This window comes from Penicillium roqueforti, assembly GCF_015533775.1.
Source record: "Penicillium roqueforti strain LCP96 04111 chromosome Unknown scaffold_05, whole genome shotgun sequence".
In the NCBI taxonomy this organism is placed as follows: Eukaryota; Fungi; Ascomycota; class Eurotiomycetes; order Eurotiales; family Aspergillaceae; genus Penicillium; species Penicillium roqueforti.
The window spans coordinates 780,834-799,684 of NW_024067569.1; the positions used below are offsets into that span (position 1 = coordinate 780,834).

At 48.9% G+C, this 18,851-nt stretch overlaps 9 protein-coding genes across 9 annotated transcripts; 5 read left to right on the forward strand and 4 right to left on the reverse strand.

Moving 5' to 3' along the window:
* Positions 1-66: 66 nt before the first annotated feature.
* On the reverse strand, positions 67-354 carry LCP9604111_3478 (uncharacterized protein; the record flags this gene model as incomplete). Its single annotated transcript, XM_039071070.1, has 2 exons — positions 67-263; positions 324-354. The coding sequence occupies 2 exons, from the start codon at positions 352-354 to the stop codon at positions 67-69; spliced, it is 228 nt and encodes a 75-aa protein (XP_038930745.1).
* A 606-nt stretch (positions 355-960) lies between these two features.
* On the forward strand, positions 961-2,508 carry LCP9604111_3479 (H3 histone acetyltransferase RTT109; the record flags this gene model as incomplete). Its single annotated transcript, XM_039071071.1, has 1 exon — positions 961-2,508. The coding sequence occupies one exon, from the start codon at positions 961-963 to the stop codon at positions 2,506-2,508; it is 1,548 nt and encodes a 515-aa protein (XP_038930746.1).
* A 361-nt stretch (positions 2,509-2,869) lies between these two features.
* Positions 2,870-4,615, forward strand: LCP9604111_3480 (putative ceramide glucosyltransferase; the record flags this gene model as incomplete). Its single annotated transcript, XM_039071073.1, has 2 exons — positions 2,870-3,006; positions 3,067-4,615. 2 exons carry the CDS (start codon positions 2,870-2,872, stop codon positions 4,613-4,615), a joined length of 1,686 nt encoding a protein of 561 aa, XP_038930747.1.
* Positions 4,616-4,869: 254 nt separating this feature from the next.
* On the reverse strand, positions 4,870-5,621 carry LCP9604111_3481 (ankyrin repeat domain-containing protein; the record flags this gene model as incomplete). Its single annotated transcript, XM_039071074.1, has 2 exons — positions 4,870-5,315; positions 5,369-5,621. 2 exons carry the CDS (start codon positions 5,619-5,621, stop codon positions 4,870-4,872), a joined length of 699 nt encoding a protein of 232 aa, XP_038930748.1.
* An 823-nt stretch (positions 5,622-6,444) lies between these two features.
* On the reverse strand, positions 6,445-7,278 carry LCP9604111_3482 (WW domain-containing protein; the record flags this gene model as incomplete). The annotated part of the gene is made up of 1 exon (XM_039071075.1): positions 6,445-7,278. One exon carries the CDS (start codon positions 7,276-7,278, stop codon positions 6,445-6,447), a length of 834 nt encoding a protein of 277 aa, XP_038930749.1.
* Positions 7,279-8,670: 1,392 nt separating this feature from the next.
* LCP9604111_3483 (uncharacterized protein) lies at positions 8,671-10,724 on the forward strand (the record flags this gene model as incomplete). The annotated part of the gene is made up of 3 exons (XM_039071076.1): positions 8,671-8,730; positions 8,785-8,961; positions 9,012-10,724. The coding sequence occupies 3 exons, from the start codon at positions 8,671-8,673 to the stop codon at positions 10,722-10,724; spliced, it is 1,950 nt and encodes a 649-aa protein (XP_038930750.1).
* A 1,692-nt stretch (positions 10,725-12,416) lies between these two features.
* Positions 12,417-14,455, forward strand: LCP9604111_3484 (putative acyl-CoA oxidase; the record flags this gene model as incomplete). Its single annotated transcript, XM_039071077.1, has 7 exons — positions 12,417-12,582; positions 12,633-12,831; positions 12,890-13,009; positions 13,065-13,214; positions 13,269-13,785; positions 13,840-13,894; positions 13,947-14,455. 7 exons carry the CDS (start codon positions 12,417-12,419, stop codon positions 14,453-14,455), a joined length of 1,716 nt encoding a protein of 571 aa, XP_038930751.1.
* Positions 14,456-16,622: 2,167 nt separating this feature from the next.
* Positions 16,623-17,169, forward strand: LCP9604111_3485 (hydrophobin family protein; the record flags this gene model as incomplete). The annotated part of the gene is made up of 2 exons (XM_039071078.1): positions 16,623-17,060; positions 17,113-17,169. The coding sequence occupies 2 exons, from the start codon at positions 16,623-16,625 to the stop codon at positions 17,167-17,169; spliced, it is 495 nt and encodes a 164-aa protein (XP_038930752.1).
* Positions 17,170-17,829: 660 nt separating this feature from the next.
* LCP9604111_3486 (uncharacterized protein) lies at positions 17,830-18,600 on the reverse strand (the record flags this gene model as incomplete). The annotated part of the gene is made up of 1 exon (XM_039071079.1): positions 17,830-18,600. The coding sequence occupies one exon, from the start codon at positions 18,598-18,600 to the stop codon at positions 17,830-17,832; it is 771 nt and encodes a 256-aa protein (XP_038930753.1).
* Between the last annotated feature and the right edge of the window lie 251 nt (positions 18,601-18,851).

Sequence of the window (18,851 nt, forward strand, 5' to 3'; positions counted from 1 at the left end):
GCCCTTCCGACGATCTCAAGATAAAGCTCACCATCAACTCCCGCCGATTGGATACCATACCATATCTCATTCACTTCGCAGGCATAGGCGACACTTGTGCGACGAATTCTTGACATCTACATGGTTGATTTGACGGCTGGTGCAGCGTTCGTCCTCTTTTTTGACGTGCCGTGGGCATTTAACGAACTCGCCGCCTGTCGAGTGACCGCAGGCGTAACGGATCTGCAACTGAGTGCAGACTTCCTGTGTGTTGATGTCGGGCACTAGGATGCATGATTAGTGGCTATTCTGATTATAGTGAGGTGACACAAGTATAGACTTACCTATGAAGTCCCCGGGGGGGTTGTAAGACATCTTGATAAGTACTCTCGGTGTGACCGGGTTGCGGCTCTGTTACACTTGAAGCCGGGCTTCTCATGTTCGATGACATATTAGTACAATTGGTCCGCTCAATGAAAGATTAATCTGATTAGTCTTGCTTACCTTCAATGGTATGTTTGATTCTGCTTGTGTCCACGAGTAGCAGAGTTTGGATTGAGTGAGATTTGAGTTGTGGTTGAGAGAATAAGCGTGGAAAAGGTTGGTGAAAGGGCAAGAGCGAGTGAATGTGCAAGAGCTGGTGAGAGCACAAGCGTTAACGCGTCAAATATCGCATATTCATTCATCGTAGTATAGCATGCTCGGCACCAAGCGTTATAGTCTATGCAATAAGCCTTTCGCCACATTCTTTCATTAAGGTCATCTACCTAGCCTCAATCCCATTGCTAAAGTCTTCACTGCCTCATCACCACCTACGCAATTGGACTACCGCATCAAAGATGTCCAAATGTCTGTATATCGACCCCCTTGGACTGGCGGTACAAATATGTTCCTGGCACGTGATCTTCAAGGGTGTGAAATCGAGCTCCGTCTTCAGCTCCTCTCTTCACCTTTTCCACGACTCTAATTGGACGAACAATAATGGCGGTAGATCTGGCAGATCTCTTGGCCAAGGCACTCCCCACGGGGGTTGAGATCACCGTTCGCCATGTCTCCTCAACTCCTACTCCCTGCGAGGCTCTCTTTGCAGCTGCGCCGGGCCAGGTCTCCGAGCCGACATTCTGCGAAAATCATTTCCTCTCCGTGTCAATTGACGCCAATGATGACGGTGAAACAATTATCTTCGGAATGGAGGTGATGGTCTACAACACGGCCCACTTGACCACCATCTTCATCTCCAAAGCCGACTCGACTGGTCTCCTGCATCTCCTAAAATTACCGCGCAAGGTCTCTGTTCTGAGATTGGTCTCAAATACATTTCTCTCATTTCTGGCGCGAACCCGCCAGCGGCCCGGTGTACGCCTGGTCGTGTCGCTGTTCGCCCGCGCCCAGAATCAGTACCTATTCCCGGGCAGTATTGAGAACGCCGAAAAGCATGTTCTGGACGATCGAGGCTTAATCAAGTGGTGGTGTTGTGTTCTCGATCCGATTTTACGCGAGCACGAGCCAGAGTCTGCTCTTCAAGAGACGAAAGCGCTGGATCAAACAGTCGAAGCTGCCAAGGCCTCTGCCACCGCATACTTGATCGTTCCAAGCTGCGACCGCTTTGAAACGCGCAATTTCTTTCCGCCTACGGCCAAGACCGATGCACAGGATCGCCCACGGTGGCTCAACAGCTACCCACTGAAGCAATTGTACCACGACCCTTCGGCTCCTCCCCGCTGCTTAGTGCCTCGTTTCCCCGACGATCCCAAGACTCGTTTCCTCGTCGACCTGGACAGTGAACTTCCTGAATCGAAGGAAGGTGAGCCTGTCGCCCCCAATGCTGGACGCTGGCGCAGTGTACGGTCCTTGGACCAATTCTGGGAGATGATGTCCTTCCGCCAGGAATGTTCTGCTGGTCGGTTAGTTGGCTTCCTGTGGCTAGTGATCAATCCTCCTGGTCTGATGAACTCGACGTCAATGGAAAGTCAGACACGCGGTTCCTCTGACAACTCCACCATTTCGGGCGAGCTGAAAGTGGAGAATGGCTCGAGCCAGTCCGAAGAAATTGCCACGTTGACGACCACAGATACCTCCCCAAAACTTCCCCGGGATGATGGATCTAACACTGTCAACCCTTTCGACTGGCCGGAGGCCGGACGCGGACAAGTCGTTCTCAGCGAACCGGACTACAAAACGATGATGGATTCGGTTCTCGACCATTTCTATGATGAGAAAGAAGTCATCGCCAGTACCAAACTCTACGTCGACCAAGTTTCCTCTCTCGCGGATGAGCTTACGTGGGGCAAGAAGGTTGTCGGCACCAACACCACGAGCAGCACTACTCAGCCTGCCAATACCACCGCCAACAATGTCCTTGATCTCGGATTGATCCGCAAGCGAAAGAAGTCATTGGGCGAGGACAACATGCCCGCTGTGAATGCCCAAACACCGAGTGGATCGGGAGACACGCAACCTACTCCATCAGAGCCGACTAGTGTCAACGTGCTGAATGCGAGCTTGGTCCGGAAGAAGAAAAAAACTTGATTAAAGGGGAATTTGCATTGCGTCTGGTATCATGGAATAGGCCTTGGAGTTTGGGGGGAAATGGATCTTTTTGTCTTCATAATGACATTCGAAAATAATCTAATAGCAACCAATTGCCGAATTGCCCCAATTCAACTGTAGAAGTACGTTTTCTTACATCCGGGGGTTCCGAACAGACAAGCTATTTTGATATTGACTCCGTATACTAGTGGAACGAGATGTCCTCTGGTTGGCCGTGTACCTGACTGTGAGGGCGGAGACAGCTAACTGCCGAAATGAGAATCCACCCGATCCAATTGCTTCTTTTCTCCTCCAAAATGTCCTTTTCGTCTGCTTCCATGTCGCTTTCCCTTCGTGTCCCATGCTAAAGCACATCTTTTCGTTCCTCGCTCGCAGGTCTGACGATGGCGCGCTGTACGCGTCCGTCGCAATCGGCTGGATTGCCCTGATTTGGTATGCATTCATACTGGCGGTGTGCAGCCTAGGATATTTTCAGATGTACGATTTGGCCTGCTATTTTTGAGCTACCATGTCCTAACGCAATCCCTTTCTGCTCAGATGGAAATATTTCCTCAGCCAGCCTTATCGGTCACGGCTAACAAACGCCTCCGCCTCCGATGTACCGCACGTCACCGCCATCCGGCCCGTCAAAGGCCTTGAGCCGCACCTCTATGACTGCCTTGCTGCCACCTTCCGACAGTCCTACCCGCGCGACAAGCTCAGCATTCGTCTCTGCGTGGCGACGCGTGCAGACCCAGCCTATCCTACCCTCCGCAAACTAATTAACGACTTCCCGCATGTGGACGCGCAAATTTTCGTCGAAGACGAGGATCCCCTCTTGCAGCAGGATGGCATCAATACGTACACGCTCGGACCGAATCCCAAGATCCGAAATATGAGCCGCGCATACAGAGAAGCGAAAGGAGATATCGTCTGGATAATTGACTGCAATGTCTGGGTCGGGAAGGGAGTCTGTGCCCGGATGGTAGACAGGCTGTGCGGGACTGGACCCTCATCGAGCAAGAAATACAAGTTTGTGCACCATCTACCTGTGGCAGTGGATGTTACAGGAGATAGCAACCTGCGTGAGGAGCGGCAGGCGCTCCTAGATGCCAACCCAGAAGCCACGGATGCTGATACAGCGGCCGCAGCGATGCCGTCCGTCCGTCCAGAGGATGGGCCTTCAGCCATGATCGCGACTGGAGGCGGTCGTTTAGAAGAGCTGTTCCTGTCCTCCGCGCACGCCAAAATGTACACCGCGATCAATACGGTACTTGTTGCGCCGTGCATCGTGGGGAAATCTAACATGTTCCGCCGCTCCCACCTTGACTATCTCACCAGTCATTCGGTGTCGGGTTCCCAAGCTCGCCATCCTGGCATCGATTTCTTCTCCGACAATATCTGTGAGGACCATCTGATTGGTGATCTACTGTGGAAGAAGCAGGTGCGGGAAGAGAAAGAGCTCCGCGAGCGTTGGGGCAAGCATGCCATGGTCTTTGGTGACATGGCTATTCAGCCTGTTGCCAACATGAGCGTGCCGGCATACATCGCCCGGCGTGTCCGGTGGCTGCGAGTCCGTAAATTTACCGTTCTTCTCGCTACGCTTGTCGAACCAGGCACTGAGTCATTCCTATGCACACTCTATGGTGCCTGGGGCATCACCACTGCCTTGGCGCCGTATCTCGAGCGGAATGGCGTGCAATTTGCTGCCCGTCTCGGGACGTGGCGTGCGTTTTTTGTTTTGTTCGCACTTGGCATAGTCTTCTGGATCCTGGTCGATTGGACACTATATATCATGCTGCATTCCGCAAAATGCATCGAGTTGGATGAGGATACCCCAGATTTCGCTCGGCCTCAACGCTCCCGATCATCCCATATTACTCGTCGTCCGTTCATGCAATGGCTCGCCGCCTGGCTCGGCCGCGAATTGCTGGCCCTGCCTATCTGGATCATGGCGGTGTATGGCGGTGTGACAGTCGTCTGGCGAGACCGGCGCTTCAAGGTCGGCTTCGATGCAAAAGTTCGGGAGATCGATCCCGCTACTCCGCTACCTATGGGGGTCTCGTCTTGCACCGGCTCGGTGACGGGAAAAGTTCGCAGTGATTGAACTGATATGTAAATGAGAGGATATGAACATTCTGTATACTAGGGCAGCATTCTAAAAGCCCTGCAGCATCTTTCGGTGTACTATTATGATAGAAATAATCAAAATGCATTAATATAGACACGAACAAACAACATATGCAAGAATAGAAAGTACCCATATCACCGATTGCATGCGTGAAATCTTAAACTTTTCTTCAATCATTTCCAATCCCGCCCAAAAAGAACCAATGTCATTCCGACCTCCTCGAACATAAATCAAGCAGATCCACTAGCCTCACCCTGAGTAGCCCCCTTCTCCAAATTAGCGCCACCATCCGAAGCCAGGAGCCACTCAACAACCTGTCTGCCGGCAGATACCTCACCAGCGCCCTCAGCAGGCTTCTCCTCATCCTCATTCTCACCAATAGTCATCTCAATCTCCTGAACCTGAGCATCATCGCCCTCAGCACCCTCGGCTTCCTCATCACCTTCAACAGTAGCCCACGCCGTCCGCTCAGCGAGGAACACAGCATCGTGACCAGCATCGTTCTTGACCTCAAGGTCGGCGCCGGCTTCTACAAGTGCCTTGACACATTCCAGGTGCGCGTTGAGCGCAGCCCAGTGAAGAGGCGTGTTGCCAGAGTTGTTGCGGTGGTTAACGAACGCGACACGCTGCGCTGCGTCTGCAGATGACAGCTTTTGGAGCAGAGTTTTGAGGATTTCTGAGCGGTGTTAGTAAACAAGCAAGTCAGGTCAAGTCGTTGAAATGACATACCGGAGTTTCCATTCGCAGCGGGGAAGTGCAGAATGCAGGATCCAGAGCCACCCTCACTCTCATCTGCCATGTCGATGGCGGATGCCACGATCTGTGACTCGTTGCAGCTGTGTTGGCTGACTAGATTGGCGATGTCCTCATTTAGGGCCTCGAGGTCGCCGGCTCGGGCGTCATAGATCAGGTCGTCGACTGCCTCGGCGGAGAGTGCGATTGGCACTGAAGGCTTTGCTTGTGATGTCGTGGAGGCGGACATGATGTGTGATGAACCAGGATTTTGATATTATGTTTTTTTTTTTTTCTCTTTCTTTTTGGTGGGGTTGTTCTTGATATCCCACTTTATTTGATATAGCTGGAGTAAGGCGTCAGTAATAAGTCGATATTCACGGAAGATGACAGGACAATGAGCAAGGAAAGCAAGGGTAGGATATCTAGAATCATAAAGGACTCGTGGAATTGGGGATTTTGCATAGTACGCATCCTCCCCCGCGATATATCCATGCAATCAGGTCGTTGATAAGCGTTTCAATGTGAAGGCTAAGTTCCAGCCACAAAATGAAAGTCGGTGTTGAGGGTATTTTTCCAGTCAATCAACAGGGAATACATTCAATCTTACCTTTGCTTTCAGTTCTTTGCTTTCTAGCGTAGAGTATCCGGCAACAAATGAAGCGATCGCCGCAAAAAATAATTTGATATCGCGGGTCATGTGACTGATAGTGGGCTATCAGTGAACGGTACAATAGAAGTCGTTGAATTAACGTGGACGCTAGTCGCAACGTGTCGTATAATACGAATCTAAATTACTAGGAGAGCCTCATTATGAGACATTGTTTGTGTTGATACATGGTACGCTGTACAAATAACTTTGCTCAATCGTGGATAGACGACAGGAAGTCTGTCTGCCTCTATCCACATGCAAAACGCCGAGAAAAAAAGAATCAAACAAGCTCAAACGCCGGCTCTCACATCCGGTGAGATGGTATCAAAAAGCTCCGAAATTGCAATGCGACCGGTGGCAACGAGAGAATACATCGAATAACCCTCCCTTCCTCCCAGAACTTAAACATAGCTACACACCATTAATCCCTGAGCCAAGCCCGCCTCTTCTCCTCCTTCTTTTCACGACGCTTCTCCTTGAACTGCTTCAACTCTTGCTTTGTTAGCTTCCTTGCACTGCGCTCGGCGCGCAAACTCCGGCCGTCATGGCTATTTGCCGCGGCATCAACGTCGAAGAAAGCGTTCATCTGTCTGCGAGACTTGTTCTCATCATTATGATTCTCCGGATTGATTGTTGCAGCTTGCCATCGTCCAGTGAAGCGGTTAAATGTGCCGGTAGCTGCATATGCTGCGGAGGGTTCGAATCCGGCTGCGTTCGTGGGCTGTGCTGGCTCTTCGTGGTACTGCGCGTACGATGCGGTGGGGTCGTAATTGCCGTGGATGGCGGGATTGTAGCCACCAAGTATTGGCTCTTTTTTGGGGGCTGCGTCTTCTGTGCCGGGTGCTGCTGAAATTTCCGGGACTCCTGGGACCTGTGGCACGCGAGGGTTTTCCCACTGGGAGACTCTAGTGAAGCGGTTGTAAAAGTAATATGCCCCTGCAGTGGCGTCCCATGCAGGTTCCCATCCATCGTCCTCGGCCTTCGCAGGCGGAGCCTCGGCGGGAAGTGGAGGTGGGACTTCGTCGGGGAGTGGTGGTGCAGATGTCACTTCATCTTGCTCTGGTTCATCGGGTTGCGACTTGGATGCGGGGATCTCCAGTTCTTCGGTGGGTTGGGGGTCATTCTTTTCCGCCTGGTCTTTCTGGCTGTCGATGTCATGCTTGGCTTCCGTCTCAAGGCCCGACGAAGCAGGGATGGGCGAGCTACTGGCGCGCTCCTGTGGAACAGGTTTGGAAACTTCTGGCGAGTCAGACATGCTGAGCAATAAAAGGAACGATACTTGCAGTCAGATAAACAATTGACAAAAGAGAAAGAGATCGGTGGATGCGATCTACCCAGTCGAAATAGAGGGTCCGTGCGTTCATTTAAGAGTCACCGCCTGCCTAAATGATTCGATTTATACGCTAATCCCGAATTGGATTAGCGTCTAAGTCGAGTCGAGGACTGCACCTACATCCTCCACGACGGCGCTGTATTTAACTTGATTGAATGGATCGCTTTTCTTTCAGATGAAGCTTAGATCATTACAATGCTGAAATACTTCGCAGTTCAGCTTTCCGTGTTCTTCAACGGACTGATTTCTAGATTTCGGATTTGCTACTGATTGGCTTCGAGATACAATGCGGACTGCAGGACTGGCACTCAGACAATCATCTCAGCAGCACGATCTCAGGAGCATGCTCTTCGAACATGGAAATATCCTGCTACCCGTGGTGCGCTATCTTCTCCACTCGATATAAGTTCCCTTTGGAGCTTCCCGCGGGCATACGAATAGTCAACAACAGATTTATGTGTGGGCTTTGCCCAAGCTTTATTTGATATAACACAATTATCAAGAGAAAATGAAACGATTACTTGCTAGGCAACTTTCTGGTGGAATGCGCGAGCAGGAATGTATATTTAGTTTGCCCTGTTTTAGATCTCTTCCACGTATTTCAACGCCTCGTGGATTGCAGATACCACAATCGAACTATAGATACAGGCTTTGATATATCTAGGGAGTATGAAGGAAAATTGAACATTTTCAGTTGAAACCGAATACACGTCACAAACCTACAACGGTACTAATAGAGTCATTCATAACTAGGAAAGTGTTTAGAGACTGTAGGATACAAATTGGTATAACCTGAACATGTCTTTCCAAACTGCTAAATAAATCGAGAGGTGTAGCTCCTTGCATAATTCCCAACCCTTTGGGCTTGCGGGAGATTTTGAGCGAGCCCTATAGCTCGGGAATAGTTACCGACTGCTCTGATTGGCTTTCGGGGCTTCTAGCACTGGAATGTTCCCCCTGCATTGATTCCCTGAACTACAGCGATGTGAGATCCCTGATTTCAGTGAATCCAGCTGCTTCACGAGTATGAGTTCTCACCATTGGATCGATGGGGAATTCCTATGCTGTTGTGGCTGACATTCCTTTCTACTTTCTGATTTTGTTGACAGTAGAGCCCGAGTGGGAGTAGTTCGTCCGAATATCTTATTTGAGGTTAAAAAGGACCATGTCCTGGCACTCTTGGAAGCTCTCCATCCAACATCCAGTCGACAAACCTCGCCACGTTCTTTTTACACCCACGCCCAACTCGCGTCATTCACTCATTTTATTATATTATTTTAATTACTAGCTTGAACTAATATAGCTTTGCCCATTATGAAGGGAATTGCTCTTCTTTCGCTTTTTAGCGCTGCACTAGCTCATCCGGCTGGCCTTGTGAGTATTTCCATTCTACAACTCCGAATACAAATCTGACTTTGGATATCTTAGTGGTGGGGTACCGATGTCTGCTACACCAGTCCAGAGAACACCGACAATCAGTGCTCCGATGTTCAGCAGAAAGGCTTCGACTTGTCTGAGTTGGCAAACGGTGACAATTGGAGCTTTGAAGGCTTCCACTTCGTTGGCCTCGAGCCCAAGAATGGCTGTCATGGATCTAGTTACGGGGTAGGTCGCTCTTGGATATGTAAAATGCTATTGATTCTAACTACTTTAAGGGTACTTGCCTTGGGGGAAAGCTTTCTCGTGATGATGACTGGACAATCAAGATTTCCGCCGCCGACGCTCCATTCTCAATCCGAAACTTCCATCTTTCAACTTCCCGGAACACTGATATCTTCATCATCTATGAGATGCCCGATGGTTCTTCCTGTCACCATGTCACTTCGAGCTCGTACAAGGGAACCGATGTTGGCAATGACCAGTGTGGCGGTGCTGTTTCAGTCGAGTTCACGCTTCCTGAAGAGAGCAAGTTTGGTGATTGTGATCTCGAGATCCATTCAATCGACTTTGACTGCTCTACTGGGTCCAAGCCACCAGTTCCTGTCATTGAACCCCCTCACTCTCACTCTCACTATCACTCTGAGCCTAGTCCGAGCTCGACTGTTTCTTTGCCTCCTTTCCATTCAACCTCATCCGTGCCGCAGGTTCCTACGACTAGCAGCTCTTTCCAGCATTGGACGACTTCCACGGTCTGGACTACCGAGGAGATCACCATCACCCAATGCCCACCAACCGTGACTAACTGTCCTGCTCATTCAACTGTTTTGATTACATCTACATATCCACTGTCAACCACAGTCTGCCCATCTACGCCCGTGCAGACGGTTCCTTCGGACCCCCCGAAGTCGACTGCTTCCTTGCCTCCTTTCCATTGGACCTCGTCTGTGCCGGATGTTCCTACGACTAGCCATTCTTGGCACCATATGACGACTTCCACAGTCTGGACTACTGAGGAGATCATCGTCACTAAATGGGCATCAGCTGCAACTGAATGCCCTAGTTCAAGCGTTCTTACTACCTCTACACATCCACTGTCAAGCACGCCCTGCTCGTCTACGCCCGTGCAAACGTCTTCTAGCACAAGTTGTGCCTCATCTACGCCCGTGCAAACGTCCACTAGCACAAGTTGCACCTCGTCTACGCCCGTGCAAACCCCTAGCACAAGCTGCACAACATCTCATTTCGTTCATTCGCACACTACTCCCATTAGTACCCCAACCCCAATCGCGCCCAGCCCGCCCGTTGTTACTGCCCCTTGCCCCAACGTGGTCCCCAAGTGTCTCAACACATGGCTCTCTATTCCTAAGTGTGACTCCAACAGCGATGTGGGATGCTTCTGCCCATCCACCGAGTTTACGGACAAAGTTAGCGGGTGCATTCGGGCCTGGAGCACCTCCCAGACGGAGGAAGATTCCGCCCTTGCTTACTTCGCTGGTATTTGCGCCCCCTTCGTCCCGGAGAACCCTGCTATTGTAGACATTGCTACAACCTGCACTTCTCCCCTCGTTCCCAAGACCACTGCTGGCCCTCACATCACTGGCAACACACGTACCTTTGTTGAGACTGTAGCCACGACTGTCCCTCAGGCTCCCTGTACCACCATCAGCTGGGCCTCGCACACAGCAACTGTGCCGCTCGTTGAGTTCAGCACGGTCACTTGTTCCTCAACAACATCTGTGAATCTGGTGGTTGTTACTACGACCAGTACTCCTTCCAAGACCCATCACTATGCGCACGCGTCCTCTTCGAAGATGACAACTAGCTGCAAGCCCACCTCTTCTCTTCCGCCAACTGCCCCTGGGATCACTGTCTCCAAGCCTTCAGGATCCGAGCCAACTGAAACTGTCGCTTACGGAAATGTTGGATCGAAACTACCCTTGTGTAGTCTCTGGGCTTTTGGTATTTCCCTTTTGGCGCTTTTCATCTAATAATCTTCTTGTTCAATTTCTGAGAAACAGATTTTTAATTCATTTTGTCTGATCGTCATTTGTTCCATTGCATGTATTGAATGCAAAGCAATGCGGACTAGGGCTCGATCTGATCAAACTTGTTTTTTTCTGGGAATAATATATACGACTCGTTTATTCTTGAAAAATATGATTTGGACGTAATTGAAAGTCAATCGCTAATATATAATATCAACGCTTTGATCTTTGTATAACTACCCCTATATGCTTAGCACATCTTGCCGTCAATCTGATCACAGCCCGATAATAGGAAACTAACTAATATGTTCGAGGCCAAACTCAAAGGAGTACCATACGCACTCGTCGAGGTAATTCTACACCCAAATATCGGTAAGGTCATGTAGATTGCCAAACTTTCCACTAAGCCAGGGCAAGATTCCCGGCATCGAAGCTGCAGGCTTACGCTGACCGAGACAATTGCAATTATAACCGTAAGTGCTGCATTGTGTCATCTGTCTACATCATCACTATGCTGATTGTCGTCTACAGTACCTGTCCAAAATATCCAATAAGGCCGGTGTCATAGGGGATGGCGCGCTTGAGCAAGAGTCTCAGGTACTTTAGATTATGAGCTGGGCTAATCAAGAGCCTACGCAACCTCTTTCATTGTGATATAGAATATAAGTTGCCACTGTATCTTTTCTTCGGTATCTAATAATTTTGTCTAGTAAACTCTTGCTGATATGGCTAATGCACCTTGGGTTGATTTATTGGTTTGAGTTGTTTAGTATGCAGCATAAGCTTGAATATAGTCATCGTGGATGTATCGACTCTCTGGCTGTGCTGAACTACACTTGCATTGATCATACAGGAAGATACAGTGAAGATTCGTCTCGTGGCGCTATGTAAGGAGTACTCATTGTAGGAAGATAGTGAGGAGTATATTCCCTCCAGCAGTGGGGATCTTGCATGCATAGCCCGCATACAAAGTAAAAGTACTCTATACGAGAACACGGTCTTCCACAATGATAAGGCTCCTCAATACACATGCGATGGAAAAGAAATAATTGCATACAAATCTCCGGAGTAGCCGATAACGCATTTGGACCTAGTATTCACTCGATCTTCTCCGGATTCGAGGTTCTATCGAACATAGATCAATGCAAGCTTCAAGATCCGAAACTTTTGAGATATTTAGATCGATCTCACCAACTTAATCGATCAACAGGCTAGACCCCTATTTTTGTTCTAGCGGTCAGCAAATCCACTTATATTCGATCCTCACGCGAGACAAACTATACCTTGGATCCACCCTAGTCAATAAAAAATGGAGACCCAGCTAGCCATGAATTTGACAGAATCCACATGTTCCTAATATTCAGTATAATATCGTGATATTGATCCGAATACACCGATCTGTTCCGGCTTCCATAAACAGGAAGGAAAAGCCGAAGGCAGCATCGAATGATGAGTCGCTAAACCCTATAACCAGAAACTGGCATTATCTTTTTTGTCGATCCACTATGCCAATACGTATGTCTTGTGTTCTAAATTTCAGCACCGATCAGGTCTATCGAAAAAAAAGCGGGATATTGCTGGCTAACCCTGCTGAAATGCATAAAGTAGTTTCTCTCGGGTGGTTTATATACCCCTAAGTGTTCCCTTTTCGATAGTGAATATATTCAAACCCTTCATACAGAATAACTGCCCACTATGGAGAACGGATTACAGCAGTTTCTGCTGCAGCTACAGCAGGTAGATCTAGCCATGGAGGATCTAGCACGTTCGGAACTCTTCAAGCCAGCCCCACGCTCTCTCAGTCTAGAGAAATCTACCAGACTGAGTTACCAGAGGGCGAAGGCTTTTGCTAATGCATATGGTATTCCCTATTTATCTTCCGCCACTATATGCAACCACTAACTGTAATAGGCCTGACGCTTAAAGATGTTTTATACATCACTCCTAAATTCTGGAAGCTACACCGAGAGCCTCTACTAACACTCGACGGTGGAGCTTTCACCCTCCTTAGTATCCAGTGCAACCTATTTGTGGGCACGCTGGCTCCTTTTGCATTGAAACGTCCAGAGCTCCAGCGGATCCTCCAATCCGCTTTGGATTTCGATCTCTCGTGGGTCTATCCATAAGCAAATCTTCAAATATTTATACCTAACGGGGCTGAAATCCAGGGCACAATTTATGTTGACCGAAGTGAATCATGGATTAGATGCACGGAATATACAGACAACCGCAACAATTCTGCCTGATGGTGACATCGACCTTCATACTCCTTCCCCAAACGATGCAAAGTAAGCTGCAGAATATAAGCATTCAGTTCTGAAATTGTCTAACAGATAGTCTCAGGGTCATGCCGCCAACCACCCCAAGGGGCGGTATTCCAGTGGTTGCAATTGTGATGGCTCGTCTTGTGAGTGGAGATAAAGACTGTGGAATCCGGCCATTCCTAGTCCAGCTTGGAAACGGAAAAGAGATGTGCAAGGGTATTATGTCGAAGTGAGCCGCAAGCGCCTTCCAATACCTCAACTATAAGAGCTAATCTTTAAAAAGGGCCTTGCCTCCACGAACTGGTGCGCATCCAGTCGATCATGCTCTCACATACTTTGACCACGTTCGCCTACCAAAATCCGCCTTACTTGGTAGTGTTGAAGGAACAGAAGACAAGCGCGAAGAGTTCTTATCCTCGATTCACCGCGTTGCAGTGGGGACTCTCTTCCTCTCCGGGTGTGTCATACCGTCACTCAAGCTCGCTGCCTACAATGCTGCCTGTTTCAGCCAGAACAGGCTTGTTAGTGGCCAGGATGGAACCCCGATGGCAGTGATTGATTTCCGGACTCAACATATGCCCATCCTCCATGCTATCGCCCAGTATAGTGTGCTAGAAGCATTCCTAGTTTCTGCAGCGATAGCGTTCCGAGAACAGAGCGTTGACCCCCGAGTGCGCCATGGTATAGCCACAGCTTTCAAGGCGATAGCACTGGGTCATTTCAGCAAAAGCATCACCGCTATGAATGAACGGTGTGGGTGGCACGGGCATTATGAGCATAATCAACTCCTTCAGATGGAGGTAAGATCTTAGTATTACTTACTCCTTTGACAGCTGACTGATTCTCCTTCCTAGCTGGAGATGCGCGGCGCATCGACTGCAGAGGGTGATATCCGCGTCCTTGCTATCCGTACGTGTCTGGAACTTGAAATTTCTCGAGGAAGACTAACCGTGAAACACAGGACTCGCGTCGGAACTATTGCTCGGTCGATATCAAATGCCGCCACCGAACGATTCCACCAGCCCCATTGCTCGGCATGAGGCCTCCCTGTTCTCCGAAGCGAGGGATCTCCTTCAACAAGGTGCCAAGGGGATTCACCGAAGCGAGCGGTTCAATCGAAATATCCTCCCGCTCGCTCTTCCATTAGTTGAGGCGATTGGTCACAGGATGGCCTATGAAGCTGCTATAGATGCCAATGTTGACCCGAGCTTGCTTAACCTTTACGAGAGCGTGGTTTTGAAGGAAGACTCAGCGTGGTACGTTGAACAAGGTGGACTCAGCAGAGAAATTCAACGCGAAATGGAAGCGCAGGCAGTCGATGTCTTACTTCCTCGGATGAATGATCTCTTGAGGGCTTCTGGTGTCCAGCCATATAGTAATGCGCCCATGACTTCGAAGATGCTATGGAATGATTTTGTTTCGGGGTTGGAGGTCTTTTCAGGAGATGCGCCTTCAGATCTGTTCCCTTGATTTATTTCCATTTTGAATTGATATAAATACGGAATTTCGTTAGATAGATAGATGTTTTATAAGACCATAGCAAGCGGCGGGCACCCTGGTACTCCGTACATCCCTAGATAGCGGATCTCACACCCTCATTTGAAGCCGTGTATTGCGATGTTTTGGAGATTTAGAGGCTGCAATTCCTCGCGTTTACTAATATCTTGAAGGAACATTTATGCAAGATAATTCGCTTATTCACGGCCGATCAGTTGATGTAGAATGGGAACTGGTCCTAATAGCCATAGTAGGGTATACCCCATTGAAAATGCCTGGTCAACGCTGAAAAAAAATACTCAATCGGATCGATCGCGACCTTGAATTTTTGCTAGAGATGGTCGTCAAATCTCTGTATTTTTTCAGATTTAATTGAACACGCGTGGGAGGTGCGGCAGGCGTTAGGAGAGAGACATTTCGACCATTTGGTTGGCACCATGAACGACCATGAAGGTACTATTAGGAAATTTGGTAAATGATATAGTTAAATCCATTGAGCAATTGCATATCTGAAAACACTATTTTTATTGTTATGTAGTTAGGTCTACAATATACATATTGTGTGCTGTATCTTGGAATCGTTGTCCTCCGACGAAATATATATTTAGAACCTCTACATTCAAACAAATATTTCCTACCCCAACTACTTCAGCAGGAAGTATAATAAGAAGATCACAACCAAACTATTATTAGAGACATAGAGAGAATTATCTAACCTATTATGAGATTGTGGTATATTCATTACGTGAAGACTACTAGAACAGCCGGTTGACTATCAATCAGCGTTGCACTTTACTAGTTGGGGAATTACCCCAAGTAGCGACCATTAGGCCATTGACTACCAGATACTCTACTAGAATGACGTACTATCTAATACTGTGGGCAGCGCAAAGGACGCCAGGCATCATTTTCCACTACATTCTCCATATCGTCCTCATTCAAGTGTGACTATACAATTCATCGACGGACTTACTCTCAATAAGATTGCGATACGCATTTTGAATGAATCTAGCAAGATCCCGGCCATTCTCGAGGTCATCGAAGACTTGATTAGAAAATGCGACAGGGGACTAAATTGAGAAGTAAGGTACACTAGCAATGCAGACTACAGATAGACTAAGGGAAGAGATTACTTGACTAAGAATCTAGTGAAGGGTACAAGATGTGTGAGGTCAAACCATGCAAACAAGACCGATTCATGTCTGTGAGAAGCCGCCAGGGGGAAGCTTGGTCGCAATCGGCACCATTATTCTCGGGGGAAAGCGAGATCCCAATCGGAGACTTCACGGGAATGGCTCGTGATTACCATTACAGTGCTCAATTCCTCGTAGTTTAAAGGAAATTAAACAATGAAGGGAGTGTCTTGGTTCTCTCCCTACGTAGGTTTAGTGCCCGGGGTGCAGTCACCCTTGCAGATGATCCTCCTACGGAGATTCGACCACTTAGAGGAAGAATCCCAGCCTTCTCAGTAGAGTCAGGTGCCTTCGATGAGTAATTAGTGTATACGTTACATGCCTTAGCTTCTAAAGTGCAAGTCCAATGAAAGGGAGAAAAGCCCCTGTACTGGGAAATCGAAGTCTCCAGGGACGCCCTTAGACCCACTTGAAGAGCTTAAGCTTACTTTGATTAGGTTTACGGGCTATGGATGTTTGTAGTTAGAGAAGGTACAGCATAGCTGTATCTGGATTACACCTGTTTTCATCCAAACATTACAGGCAATTTGTGGACACTCCCCTCGGCCAGGCAGGTGAGCGAGGGCAAGGGAATGCCAGGTATGTCCCTAGTCGCGTGAAGTGAGAACCTGGCAGTAGATCCATACCAGGAGCCTCCACAGGAGCTCCCTCGTTGGCCTGCAAGCCCTGCGGAGTGGAGCGATCTCCCTCTCCCCTTCCTAACCAGTAACATTCCGGGGACATACTGGATATCATCTTGGCAGGAAACAAAACAATTTGGCCCTAGAGTATGGAGTCAGGGCGACTCACAGACCGCCGGTCAAATCTATAAAGATGAGGTGATTCATCGCCCTCGTTTTGTTTTTTCTTCATCCACATCAAACACTCTCTTTCACTCTTTCCTTCTATTCTTCAATCTTCTACACTCTCCGAGTCTTCTCTCGTTCAAATCCAAATCCACCGTCACAATGCAGTTCTCTCTCTCCGCCATTGTCCTCGGCCTCGCTGCCACTGTCTACGCTCTTCCCCCTGGAGGCGCCTCCGCTGGTGGTGCTGGCTCCGGCAACGGTGTCGGCAACAAGGGCAACACCGACGTTCGCTTCGCTGTCCCCGACAACATGACTGTCAAGCAGGCTCAGGCCAAGTGTGGTGACCAGGCCCAGCTCTCTTGCTGCAACAAGGCTGTCTACGCCGGTGACACCACCGACATCAACTCCGGAATCCTCGGTGGTACCCTCAGCAACCTGATCGGCTCCGGATCCGGTGCTTCTGGCCTCGGTCTCTTCGACCAGTGCTCCAAGCTGGATCTCCAGATCCCCGTCCTCATTGGTGTCCCCATCCAGGATCTCATCAACCAGAAGTGCAAGCAGAACATTGCCTGCTGCCAGAACTCTCCTTCCAGCGCCGTTAGTGCTCCAACATCCACGCTATTTCGACTACAACTGACATATCTTACAGAACTCCGACCTCATCGGTCTCGGCCTCCCCTGTGTTGCCCTTGGCTCCATCCTCTAAGCGTCTCGCCGTGTTTTCTCTCATCACGCAAAAAGCATTGGCAATCTCGCCAGCTCTTTGGACCTTGGTGCAGAGTATGGTACCACTGCCGGTTTGGACTGTTATCGATTTCGGGCATGGGAAGTAGGCTTTTGGCTTTCAATTGATTAGTTAGATTCCTTTTGAACCATCTCGTGTATCATTTAACTTGTGTCGTGTGGCACCCTCGGAGAAAGAAGATTGTTTTGATTTCTGCTTATTACTTGTTCCCTGCGCATTGGAACGGCCCAGTTTCTGTCTCGGTTAGGGCTTTTCCATATATATTACTTTAATTCATTAGACTCGTTGCATCATCATCCATTTTCTCAGATCGGTCAATTCTCTCCTAATTCACTAGACTCCCTCGTCTGCTTTCGGCGTCCAGTATCCTAAGCTCCTTCGCACTCCATTACATCGGCCCCCTCGACGAAACCAGCTGGGGCATAGCTAGATCCTTTTTCACTTCCTGTTCATGACCTCCTTTTCATGTTGCCTCGTCTTCAATCCATTTATCAACATGGAAATTAATTACAAATCATCATGTCCATTCGTTCAGAGAGACAACCGTTCAATTTTGACTTCAATTAAATACCGTGCCAACTATGTACAAAAGAACTAACACTCATTCCGATCCACTACTTTTTACCAAAGTCTCCCAAGCGCAACACCACCCCAGACACTATTCCTCCTCCTCTCATCATGCAAATCCACCTCCACCCACTTCCCATCCTGCTTATCCACCAAAGCCTCCTCCTCCGTAACCCCAGCAGAATCCAACCACTTCGGCGACTGAAGATCGCGCGAAGCCTTAATTGAAATCGACGAGCGCGGGATGTTCAATCCACAATGTCTTTTCAGCAAAGCCGCCATAGACCTCTTATCCTTCTTCTCGGCCACAACTTTCTCAGTGGGCGAAAGACCCTCCTGGGCCGTTGTCTTAGACGAAAAGCCCGAAGCACCCTTTCCGGGATAACCAGCAATCACCGGGGTTTTGCTCCTATTCCCATCTGTTGACATCTCCCAAGGCTCCTGCAACACCCTCCTCGGTGCATCGACAGGCGACCGACAATCCAATTTCAAAATCGGATATGCGGGTCTAGACAGCGCCTTGGTAGCGCGGTCTGTCGGTTGGTTGGAAGTAGTGTCTTCATCAAATAACGTCCGCATATTCCCACTATCTGTCCTGATCTGCATGCGGTTCGCCGGCGACTCGCCTGGCAGGACTGGTTCGTGGAACGAGTGGTGCACCATGGTTAAGGTGGACTCCATGCTTGCGCGGGTCGAGACTGTTTCGGAGGTTGTTTTGATTAGATCGTTTGAGTCTTCGTCGTGGACCTTGGTGCTTGTTGCCGAGAGTCTTTTGGAGAGACGGTCCTTTCGCATGCAGCGTGCCAGGGTGGATTTGAAGCCCATTTTGGAGAGATTTGTTTGTGTGAGGATGAGTGTGCTGTGGTATAGGTATGTGGTTGGAGATGTGAAGTTGGTATTGGTTTTGATAGTGATAGAGATTGGAATAGCTGTCAGAATGCTGGGTTTGGGATATATGAATTGAATAACTAATTCCGGGAGGAGGCTAAGTTCGGCCGCGTTCAATTCTGGGCTGGAGACACGTTGGACGAGGTATGTCACTATCTAGATCCTCACGGGGTAATGCTGGTTTGTAC